This window comes from Pseudorca crassidens, chromosome 15, assembly GCF_039906515.1.
Source record: "Pseudorca crassidens isolate mPseCra1 chromosome 15, mPseCra1.hap1, whole genome shotgun sequence".
Classification (NCBI taxonomy): Eukaryota; Metazoa; Chordata; class Mammalia; order Artiodactyla; family Delphinidae; genus Pseudorca; species Pseudorca crassidens.
The window spans coordinates 36,409,112-36,421,446 of record NC_090310.1 but is presented as its reverse complement, the minus strand read 5'-3'; the positions used below and the strand labels follow the sequence as shown (position 1 = coordinate 36,421,446).

Below are 12,335 nucleotides of genomic sequence, written 5' to 3'. Positions count from 1 at the left end.
GTATCCTATTTTTACTGCCAGCTTTAATAGTTAGGCAGTGATTAACAATTGCTATATAAAATCCATACAGGGAGTTCCCTAGTGGTCCAGTGGTTAGGACTCTGTGCTTTCACTGCTGAGGGCCTGGGTTTGATCCCAGGTCAGGGAACTAAGATCCCACAAGCCACATGGCCCATCCAAAAAAAAAAAAGATCCATACAGTAGTTTTTTGTTTGTTGTTTGTTTTTAAAACCTCTTAGCAAGGGAAGAGGAAGCCAAAAAACAAAACAAAACAAAAAAACAGAAGGCAGAATTGGGAAGCAACTTAAACTCCTCCATCTCACTTCCCCTTCACACAGCACCAAAGATGCTTCCAAAGATATAAAAATACTTGAGAGGTCCAAGACTATTCTAGATTTTGTCCTATAGATAGAACACTTGTTTTCTAGGGCTTTGGGGGATAATTAACACACTTTATTAAATATAAGTCCACAGGAAAACCAAAATGAACTTTTCAAAGAAGAAATAGAATGAATCTCATTTTCTAATCAATGCGGTAAAAAAAATTTTTTTTAGAGGAGAACTTTCTTGACCAGCTTGACCAGTTGACCAACTCTTGGCTTAAAGAGGAAATAATAAAAACTGCAATGATGGGAATTCCCTGGCAGTCCAGTGGTTGGGGAACTAAGATCCCATGAGCTGCATGGGGAAAGAAAGAAAGGAAGGAGGGAGGGAGGGAGGGACGGAAGGAAGGAAGGAAGGAAATATGAAAACTGTAGTGACAAACTATTTTGAAATCATCAATAAGGAGAATATTTTATATAGAAATCATGGGATGTACCTAAAGCTGCACTTAGAGGAAAACTCATAACCTTAAACACTTTTACGATTAACTCTTTTTTTTTTTTTTTTTTTTGCTGTACGCGGGCCTCTCACTGCTGTGGCCTCTCCCGTTGCGGAGCACAGGCTCCGGATGCACAGGCCCAGCGCCCATGGCTCACAGGCCCAGCCTCTCCGTGGCACGTGGGATCCTCCCGGACCGGGGCACGAACCCGCGTCCCCAGTATCGGCAGGCAGACTCTCAACCACTGCGCCACCAGGGAAGCCGCCACTTTTACCATTAAACAACAAAGACTAGAAATAAAGTACAATGATATTTATTGAAAGTTTATTTTGTATAGAGCCTGCATTTAAATATATTTCATTAACCTTTATAGTACTTATGAGGTGGGCACTGTTTTTTGCCCTTATCTTTTCAAAATGCTCAAAAGTTATAAGGCATATCCATGCAATGTTCCATGTTCTTAATTTCCAACAGCTATTTTACATCTCTTAATTCAAAGCTACAAACATTTATTAATTAAAGCTTTATTAATTAAAGCTCAGGGTACTTTAAGGGATAAAGAAATGAATTACTGCTGTTCTCAATCTTGTGAAACTCTAGTCATCTGTGTGATGTTGATGTATGTATATTGGAAGGGCAGGGGAGGACACAGGTCATAGTATGATTACAGTTAATCCTCCCAGTTAAGAAGAACTGTGTTAAGTGCTAAAAATGATCTCTAAACAAAGCACTGAAGGAGCCCAAAAGAAATGTAATTCTGACTTGGAGAGGGGGCAGGAGTCAACTGCAGTACTTGTTGCCACAATTCAGGGCCTGCACCATGAAGGTTTTTGCAGCCTTGTTGAGGAATCTGTGCTTTATTATCAGGGCAGTGAGGCACCATTGGAGGTTCTGTCTGTGTGGGTGGATGTTTGTGTAAAGACTTTTATTTATTTATTTATATTTTGGCTGCGTTGGGTCTTCGTTGCTGCGTGTGGGCTTTCTCTAGTTGCGGCGAGCGGGGGCTACTCTTCGTTGTGGTGCGCGGGCTTCTCATTGCGGTGGCTTCTCTTGTTGCGGAACACAGGATCTAGGCACTCGGGCTTCAGTAGTTGTGGCTCGCAGGCTCTAGAGCACAGGCTCAGTAGTTGTGGCACACAGGCTTAGTTGCTCCGCGGCATGTGGGATCTTCCCGGACCAGGGATCGAACCTGTGTCCCCTGCATTGGCAGGCAGATTCATATCCACTGCGCCACCAGGGAGGCCCATGGACTTTACTTTTATTGCTGCAATTCTGTTTTATTTTGTTTTTTCCCTTCAGAATTGTTTCTCAGATGTGGAACTGATTGATAAAAGAGGAGAAATATTTTAAGATTCTTAAAACACACTGTCAAATTGCTTTTCATAAAGTATAGTGCATTCATGGGGTCTCTCTCCTATGTGGAGACATCGGTATCTATAAAGGTCTGAATGAAGAAAGCTTCTCTCCCAGCCAGGGCATTTGTGAGGCTCCTCTCCTGAATGAGTCCTCTGGTGCTCAGTAGGTCTAATGTCAAGAGGTTCTTCCACGTTGGAGCTCTTAGGGTTCTCTCTCTATATAGCGGTTATGATGATCTATAAGCTTTGCTAAGTCTGAGGATTTAGCACTGAGTTTCCTTTGGATTAACGTTAACCAAACTAACTTGCTAATATTTTTCGGTAATGTTAATATTTAAACATTTTCCTCTGACTTTCTAAATGTTTTTAGTTTTTTTTTTTTTTTTTTTTTTTGTAAAATAGAACCATGGGAAGCATCCCCCTCTAAAGTAACAATGAAGGGATGCAGAGTTCACAGGTTTTTTTTCTGCTTTGAAGAAGCTTCTTCATTTTCTCTTCTGATCTCAAAATCTGAGAGAAGAAACAGAAGTTGAACATGTCACACTATTCCACGGAGAAAGAGAGTGGGGGAAAGAGTTGTGCTAAACCAGTCATGGGATGATAGAAACTCTTAAGTAGATCCCAAAGCTTTTTGCTCCAATTAAGAAATTTTCTTTCCTTGAAAACTCAACTATCTTGAAGTCAAATCATTGTTTCATTTCTTTGGAAGGATTTCTTTGAAATCCTGCAATTCCTTCACCCGTGACTCTTCTCTGTGCTCCACAGGGAAGCTCAGGCCAGCTTTGGTACTGGATATCTTGGCCGTGACAGGAGGCATGTTAGTTTGGGTCACCACTGGTTTTTCTGAATTCAGACTGATTTCTGGGGCAGACAGCCTCTCTATATCTAGTTCTGTTTTCAGTTAGGATTATTTCACCTGGAACTTCTGTCAGGCAGTTTTTCCACATTAGGACAAAACTAAAATGAGGAGAAAGCTCCTTTTGTGGTTAATTAAGGCCATCATCTTCCAGTCTATGAAAGAGCAGTGAATTCTATGTTAAAGTCAATAAACTAAATTAGCTTTATACTATCTTTTGAATATTCTGATAATAGAATTATCTAAGTTAGGACTAAAATGTAAGTAATTTTCCTAAAATTCTGACTCTTTTAAGGCTGAGAAACATTCTCTTATTGAGTCCCAAGAAAAGAGAGAGTGGTAAAAGTGGGAGTTTTGGAACTATGTCCTGGATTATTTTCAGTTAAGAGATTTTCAAATAAAAATTGGTACCTGAACTGGGTTGGTTGGTGACCAGCAAAAAATATCTTTATATGTTTCAGCTGAAGTCTAGAAGTGGATTATCTTGAAATTAACCAAAACAACTATCTAACAGTGTTTCTGGCAATCTAAGGACAACTAGTAAAATTTTCTCCAGCTCAATTTCCTGCCATGTCCTACCATTCCTTTTCTCACTGAGAGCAGTTATGGTTTGTACCCTTTTTCTGTGTCCCTTACTCTCCTTCCTCACATCTAACAAACTTTACTGGTCTGAAGTAAATTGTGAGTTGATAAATAGTGATTTAAGATCCAAATAGAGGAAAATGTTTAAATATTAACGTTACCAAACAACATTAGCAAGTTAGTTTAACGTTAATCTGAAGGATAATTTAAATTCCAGAACATTTTATCAAAATGCCTTATATTTTCATGGAGAAAGGGCAATATATTTCAGATCAATTAAAAAAAAATGTCTTTTGGGACTTCCCTTGTAGTCCAGTGGATAAGACTCCACGCTCCCAGTGCAGGGGGCCAGGGTTCGATCCCTGGTCAGGGAACTAGATCCTACAAGCGTGCCACAGCTAAAGATCCCACATGCCATAACTAAGGCCCAGCACAGCCAAGATAAATAAATAAATAATAAATTTAAAAAAATAAACGGTTCATTCCTTTAAAAAATTGTTTAAAAAAGAAAATGTGTTTCAAATGAAATGCCACTTAAAGTCACTATTTTGTTTATGTTTGGATTTCAAAGCTAACTGTGGGATCAAAGAGTAATGTGTTACAGGTAAAAGCAAACCTGAAGCCATAGATCACAGGAAAACTGTAGTCAAGTAAAGTGGGAAGAAACCAAAACTGGGGAGAGTTGCAAATAGCAAAGGCTTAGGGTGGCAGAAACCTGGAGGCCAGGATATCCTAAGATGAGAGTCAGGAAAAGCATTTCAGAATGACAGAAGCTGCTTATTTGCTCCTACGCCAAAGAGCACAGATGTGAAATTCTTAACGCTGCAGATTTCATCAAATGTCATTTTGAAAACCAGGCACAGACAGCTACACCCCGCCCCTTGAGTGCAAGGGAATCTATAAGACTCAGGTAAGGACTGAAAGTAGCTCTAGAGACAGAATTTAGTACCCATGAGAACTAAGACCAGGAGTGGTAGGGTTTTTTTAATCTGAAATTCAAAATTGTTTTCTCTTCTACATAATAGGGAGCCACCAATAGCTAAGGACAAGAAAATACAGTTGACTTGTACAACATGGGTTTGAACTGCGTGAGTCCACTTACACATGGAAATTTTTCAATAAATACATATTACAGTACTACACAACCCAATGGTGGTTGAATCCGTGGATGCAGAACGACAGATATGGAAGGCCAACTGTAAAGTTACAGATGAATTTTCCAATGTGCAGAGGGTTAGCGCTCCAAACCCCCACTGCATTGTTCAAGGGTCAACTGTATAAGAAAGTGAAATCAACAGTGGTTACCAGAGGGCATACTTACTTCCCTTAACTTACATTTCACCCAGGCTTAAAGTAGTGGGTTTAATCTTTTTCATCATTTAGAGAACTTAATGAAAGCCATGGATCCACTTCCTAGAAAATACATGTACACATGCAGTTTTGTGTACAATATCAAAAGGTTTTAAAAATCTCCAGATCCATCCATGTGACCCTCTAGAACTGTGTTGATGGTAGCCACTACCTGGTGGGTCTTAGCAACACTAGCTGCATTTTAAGTGCTCAGTAGCCGCCATCACAGTAAGTTCTATTGTACTTAGAACTGCTGCTCTAGAATTTCTAGACCCTAGGTTAAGAACTCCTGCCCCAAATGAACCCCTATAGTTCTGCTGGCCTGTAACACCACTCCCAGTCAAATTGGTATTTGACTATAAAATACCATCTATAAAAGTTATTTTCTCTGCCTGAATATAGATAGGCCTCAAAGAAATGGAGGAATACTATCAGTAATTCTGAATAACTCTGAAAGTCTATCTAGCTTTAAGTACCTGTTAATAACCTAAAATCAAAAGGAACTTAAGATAGCAAATTGGTTTATCCTTCATTCTTACCATCTCAAGGTATGTGTAGTTTTGCAAACATTCCCATGCTCCACATCCTGCAATAATAATCCGAGTGGCTTTTCTGTGAGATAGGGTAAGCCTTCAGGAATTTGCTGTGCATTAGTAACAGCCAATATTGAGTTCATACTAAATGCCAGGTATGATTCTAAGCATCCTACATATGTTAGACCGGTTAATCCTCACCCAGTGTTATAAGGTGGGTATAGTATTATCCCCTCAAAACAGGTGAAGGAACTGCGGTTTGAGGCTTAGTGAGATTGAATAACTTATCTGCGATGACATAGTAAATGCCAGAGAGGTGGTTATTAGGTTAGAATCTATTTTCTCCTGAAATATGAAGATCTAAAACATGAAAAAAAATGGTCTTACAGGACTCTGAGGTCACGTGTCTCAACAAGGCTTTCTGAAATGGACCTGCACCAGCCTGTGCGCTGTGAGGCCTCTGGGTCTGAATTTGCCACAACAGCTGGTGGACCTTTTCTCTGGAGGGTGTCAACTACAAATTAGCATTTTCCATTGGCACTAGCCATCTACCTCTACAAAGATTAAATCGTGCTGCTGCAGCTGCTGACTTTCAACACCCCTTGAAAGGAGTTCAGGGTGGAGAGCTGAAATGAGGCACTCTGTGCTCTGGGAAAAACTGGCAGAACAGGTCTTCAGATAGTTAGATATTTTCAGGAGCCAATTTTATGAGCCCAATTCTTGTATCTCCTCATATCTAGAAAAGCACTAAAATTCTTCATGGTGACATCTGCTCCTCGTGACTAGCAGTAACTTACACGAGACTAGCAGAAACCTTCTGTAAAAACTATGTGCTTGATTGCATGTACTCCCCCTTCACCAAAATCATTTATATACTGACCTTCCCCCCGCCTCTTTGGAGCAGTTTCTCAGAGCTATCTGGTACGCTGTCTCCTGGGCTGCAGTCCTCATTTTGACCCAAATAAAACTTAACTCACAACTCTCACGTTGTGCATTTCTTTTTTGAAGTAGACAAGTGGAACAAGAAAAAAGATACAGTACTCAGGACTCTCTCCACCCCGTCATTGAAAGTTGACCCTCTCCGTCCCCACATCACCCTTTACCATCATGGTTTTAGCGACAGACTAAAGTGTGATCCTGGGCAAGTGACTTAACTGACACTCTGTAACATGGGGATGATAATAATAGCGTCTCGTTCCTACAGTTTTGTGTGCTGTGAGGATCCAGTTGCATGTAAGCAGGCGCTCAATAAACGATTACTGTTTGTCATGATTCAACCCCACGACCCTTTTATCTCTTGAGACCACGGGCCTGACCGTCGCTGGCGGGAATGGAGGAGGTGGGCCGACCTGGGCCGTGTCTCACAGCTGGGAAGCCCTCCCCTCACCAGCACAAAGCCTCGACTGCGCCGGCCAGGGAATCGACCCTCCGGGTTTCCTTCCACTTGCCCCTCACGATGAAATTTCATGGCGGACCAAGGAGGGAGATGAACAAGGATCTCGCCCCCTCAGGGCTGGACAATAAAAGGCATGCCCCCGGCAAGTTTAAAATCGGAAGCCGGTGGTGCGGGCTGGGTCCGCAGCGGCCCTGGGGGACGTCCAGCCGCCTGCAGCCGGACCCTGAGCGGACATGAGAGCGCCACGGGCCACAAGCCCACTCTCCCCACTGACGACCTCCGCACCCGGCCCCGCAGCGCCAGCACCTCAAGGGCGCAGGCGCGGGCCGCGCTGCCTACGGCATCTCTCCGCAGGCCCTGCGGCGGCGCTGACCCGGCCGGGGCCCACTCTTCTCCGCCTCTTCCAGGCGCCGAGCAGGCGGCCGAGTGGACCCTGGGTCAAATGCCTCGGAGGCTGCCCGGGCGGGTGGACCCTCTCCCGAAGCTCCGCCCAACTGCAGCGGGTGGGGACCACCTTGAAATCCGTTTTGACCCGGACAGCGATTCTCAAATTTGTCTGTGGGGGAAGAATTTTTCCACTTGTCTGTGGAGGAGCTTGTTAACAATTCAGATTTTCGGGCCCCACCCCGACACTCAGAAGCACAGGATCTCGCGTGACTCGGAGATCTGAACTTCAGTAAGCTTTCCGAGGGATTCTGACCCTGGTAGTCCGCCGGTCACATCCGATTTGGGCTTAATTTCCACTAACAAACCTACAGACTCTGGCTCCCAGGGGTTTCTGAGATCCCGGAGCTCGCCCGATGGCCCCGCCTCTCGTCCCCAATTGGCCCTTCGCTCGTCCCGCCCCTGAAGGCAAATCTTTTCTTCTGGTTGGTCAGCGGTGAGTGTGTGGCGAGACCTGACCCAATGGGCGCTAGAGTTCTCGGAACGTGACCGGGAAGTTGGTCCGGAGCAGGCGCCGTTGGTTGTTGACGCCTAACGCGCTCTGAGACTTCCGGCGTGGGAGCCGAGCTTCGAGTCCTGCGTGAGTCCGCTGCAAGGGGGAAAGCGCGGTGCTTAGGTCCTGCCCTGGGGCGGTCCTGGCGGGGGCGGGCCAGGGGGTGGTGCGGCGGCGCCCGCAAACTACTGACGCCGAGGCGCCGGAGCCGGCTGCGCCAGCCGTGGAGCCGGGCTCCTCGGCCGGGATTCGGGGCTTCGGGGCCCCCGGCTCTTGTGGACGCCCGCCATCCTTGCGCGGGGCCGGGGGCGCCTTCCTAACTGGGCGCAGCTGGTTTCGGGGCCAAGGCGGTGTGGGGACCTGAAGATGGCGTCGGGTCCGGGCTTCCAGGACCGGGAAGGGCTCTTGATAGTGAAACTGGAGGAGGACTGCGCCTGGAGCCAGGAGCTGCCCCCGACAGACCCAGGACCCAGCCCGGAGGCCTCCCATCAGCGCTTCAGACGGTTCCGCTTCCAAGAGGCCGCTGGGCCCCGGGAAGCCCTCAGTCGGCTCCAGGAGCTTTGCCATGGGTGGCTGCGGCCTGAGATGCGTACCAAGGAGCAGATCCTGGAGGTGTTGGTGCTGGAGCAGTTTCTGACCATCCTGCCTCAGGAGATCCAGAGCAGGGTGCAGGAGCTGCATCCGGAGAGCGGCGAGGAAGCGGTGACTCTGGTGGAGGATATGCAGAAAGAGCTTGGGAGACTGAGGCAACAGGTGAGAGAAAGAGCTGTTTTATTTGCGGTTTGGCCCTGAGGACTGGGACATCGCGTTGGCCCAGTTACCCCTACGAATTTACTTGGTTGCCCTGAGTAGACCTTAGGTGGGCAAGAAGCCTTTTTGTAGTTTAGCGAGGAACTTTCATTCTCCAGATTTTCCCCAAGTGGACAGAGCGAGCAGTGAAGAGTGCCCTGTTTCCACATGGAGGCAGTGTCTCTGCATTAGTGTGAGCACAGGAGTTAGCTCGCTAGGTTCAAATGCTCACTGCTTCGTACTAGCTTTGGGACTTTGGGCAAGTTACTTAATTTCTTTGGGCCTCAGACTTGGTAAAATAAGAATGGTAAAAGATCTCTCTAGGGTGGCTTTGAGCATTAGAGCAGGATGTAGTTTTGATCACACTACTGGTTTACAGTTAGTGCTTAATAGTTGTTAGCTATTGTTATATTACAGTCAGCAGTCTAATCTCTACAAAGCTGGGTGGCAGTTAATAGTGGACTTAAAAAACTGGCACTGAATCTCTGAGGCCACTTGCCCCAGGGCCACCCAAGTTTAACTTACCCAGTAGTCAGGAACAGACGCATCTTGAAAAGGTGGGGGAAAGCGAGAGGGAGTGAGGTGTGTCAGAAGAGCTGTGTGGGGAAGGTGTGCACTGGAAGTGAACTCCCCCCAGCCCTCACACACATTTTCTCAGGTGTACACGGGGTCAGAAAAGTTTTGTTTTAGTGTAAACCATTCTTCTCTCTTGGTGGGTCCAAAGGGATTGCCAGTGGTTCTCCGTTGAAGGCTTGCCCTGAGAATTCTGTACTAATTTCCCTTCCTCTCGGGCCCTGTTATGATGGTGAGTGATGTGGGTTGGTTCCCAGGTGACAAACCATGGGCGGGGAACAGAAGTGCTTTTGGAGGAGCCTTTGCCTCTGGAAACAGCACGAGAGTCACCGAGCTTCAAGCTGGAGCCAATGGAGACTGAGAGAAGCCCTGGCCGCAGGCTGCAGGAGCTGCTAGGCCCCAGCCCCAAAAGGGATCCCCACACTGTAAAGGAGAGGGGTGAGGAACAGTTCTCTGGGCAAGTGGGAGGGAGGAGGGGCTTTGGGGTTGCCCCTGACACCAGCAGAATGCAGCATGGCTGCCAAGGAGGGGGCATTTCTGACCTGAGGGTTTCCAGATGTGGTGTGAAAGACCTAGAAGTGGTTTGGATTCCTCTTGGAGTGGGTGGAGGGAGGGAGAATCTCTCAGTAAGCCCTTTTGTATGCAGAACGGAGACATTTAGAGCTCAGTGAATGATTGAGGGCTTTAATGCTTGGGCCAGCAGGGAAGACTGCTGGTACTCTGTTGTTTGGAATATCGCTTTATTATTCCTCGGTTGCCTTCTTTTGTTCAGTGTTCATCCTCAGAGCAGAGACTGGGTGTTGGGGAATGGATACTGTGTTGTGACAGTCCTTGGGTTGCCAAGAATTAGGAATGCCGTTCTCATCATAATTTCTGTCACCTTTAGCATTATCTGCTCCCTGGCTTTCTCTCTTTCCTCCCGAAGGAAACATGGAAGACAAGGAGCTGACTGGGCCCCAGGTGATGTGGAAGTTCCCATTGTCTCCCCGAAGTTGCTCTTGTGGGGGTGGGGTCCTTTTACCACTTGGAGAGGATCCTTTCTACCTCACCACATGCATCTCTCCCACCTTCTTTATTTGTCCTCCACACCTCACTTGTAGGCCTCCCCCTTCTTCCCCATGAAATGTGTCCTCAGCACACCTGGGTTTTGCCCCTTTAACCCATGACTCTGCTTGAATTGTTCTTGGTGCTTCAGGGCCTAAAGGTGATCTTGTGCTGTTTCAGTTGCCTGAGAGCTTAGAGGACGTGGCTATGTACATCTCCCAGGAGGAGTGGGGGCATCAGCATCCTAGTAAGAGGGCCCTCTCCCAGGACACGGTGCAGGAGAGTTATGAGAATGTGGACTCACTGGGTAAGGACTTCTTTTCCAGGGATGAAGGCTGAGCCATTTCTGACCAGGGTCCTGTCCCTTAGGTGCTCACCTCCTGGGTATAAGTTCTGAGTTTAGCCAGACGACCTGCCTTTGTCTAAAGTCCCTTGGACTAAGATCACTAAAATATTTGCCAGGTGCCACAGTTGGCACACTTAAGGGCCCCAGCTGCCAGGGCTGAGGGCGGGGAGTCTGAGCCATAATGAACTTCCTAAGGCAGAACAAGTCAGATCCAATGGTGCCCACCTCATCCCCACTTCCCACCCCTCACACACAGATCACAGGATGCTATAGGGCTCTAAGTTCTTGATGCCTTCCAAGTTCAAAATGCTTACTCTTCTGACCTCACTTATGTTTTCTATGCTCCATTAGTATTTCTGGGCTCTTCCCCAGAGGCACAAATTTCAGGAGCACTGGCATCAACATTCCAGCTCAGTGGCTGTCCCAGTCCTTAAGAATTCAGGAAGGGGGAAGGCTTTGTGGAAATTTGGAAATGATATATATCTAAAACCAGGGTCTAAGTAAGTTATATATAAATTAAGATGCATCTATGTGTTGAACTATTATGCAGAGATTAAAAATGAGGTCTGTGAAATATGACCAAAAACTGATAGATGGATTTAGGTGGAGAGTGTGTGGGTATTGTATAATTCCTTCATTTTTTCTGCATGTATGAAAATTCTCATAATAAAAAGTTGGGGGGAGTCTTAAAAAACAACATAAAACAGGATTGTGTATGTTACCATTATAGCTATATTGATGCACACCTGGTAGAAGAGTCACACTGCACTTTGTTTTCATACATGAGGTTTTCATAAAGAGAAGCACAGCTATCATCTCACTTGCACTAATTTTGCAAGGGGGTCACTGCTGGGTTTGGTTGCCTTCACGGGGGCCTTCTCCAGGTTTTCTGTCACTGTGCTGTGGCTTGGTGCCCTAAGTTGAGCACAGCTGTTTCAGTGAGTGCTAAATAGGAAGAGTTCGGATCACAAGTTCTTGAAACTAAACTTTTTAAAGTCCGTGTTTGCTGGAGTTGGAGTGAGCGTAGCACAGGGTAGCACTTTTGGGTTTTAATCTCAGGGTCCTCTCAGAGTCCCAGGTCCTTTTCTGATTGTCCATCATATTACATTTTCTCCTTCTGGAGTTGCCCAGTCAAACTTAGTTCTATTTGATATGTATCCATAAGAGTCAAGGCTCTTTCACAGTATTAAACTGATTCCTCATGGAACTGACCACCCTGACCATGTTTGTTTGTTTGATTGTTGTTTTAATTACAAAAGTTTTACATTCTCATTGCAAAAAACCCCCCAAGTACTACAAAAGTGTAAAAAGAAAAAGCCACAGTCTCCTTCCTCTAATTTCTTTCTCTAGGGGTAACCAGTGGGAAGAGTTTAGTGTATGTTCCAAGTAATTGCTGTCAGATTTCTGTATCCATTCACTGAAGGCAGAGAACAAGACTATCTTTGTTTGCCCTGCCTGGTAGAGGAAAATGGTGACATAGAAATCCTTTTCTTTCACTGTGAACAGAGTCTCAGGTTCCCAGTCAGGAGGCCCTGAGCACCCAGGTGGAACAAGAAGGAAAGCCCTGGGATCCCAGTGTCCAGACTTGCAAGGAGGGCCTGAGCCGCAGGAGCCCAGCTCCCGGTAAGAAACGCAGTTGAGCAGCCTGCGCAGCTAGCCTCCCGCTGTTGGGAATGAGGCATTTGAGGGTCTTGGTGTAAGGGTAGCCCACCCACCACTGCCAGGGAGGTACATTCTTCCAGTGTCTCCAC

General features: G+C 46.1%; 1 protein-coding gene across 5 annotated transcripts in view; it reads left to right on the top strand.

Annotated features, from left to right (window-relative positions):
- Positions 1-12,335, top strand: part of ZNF263 (zinc finger protein 263) — a 29,216-nt gene that overhangs the window by 14,467 nt on the left and 2,414 nt on the right. For 2 of the 5 annotated variants that reach the window (XM_067706843.1, XM_067706842.1), the window contains exons 3-7: positions 7,774-8,585; positions 9,452-9,632; positions 10,081-10,154; positions 10,419-10,545; positions 12,091-12,207. In XM_067706843.1, the coding sequence (XP_067562944.1) occupies positions 8,199-8,585; positions 9,452-9,632; positions 10,081-10,154; positions 10,419-10,545; positions 12,091-12,207 (886 nt within the window). In that variant the 5' untranslated portion in view covers positions 7,774-8,198. Of the gene's footprint in view, positions 1-7,369; positions 7,572-7,773; positions 8,586-9,451; positions 9,633-10,080; positions 10,155-10,418; positions 10,546-12,090; positions 12,208-12,335 lie in introns of those variants that run through there. The other 3 variants (XM_067706844.1, XM_067706841.1, XM_067706845.1) reach the window with 3 other exon arrangements.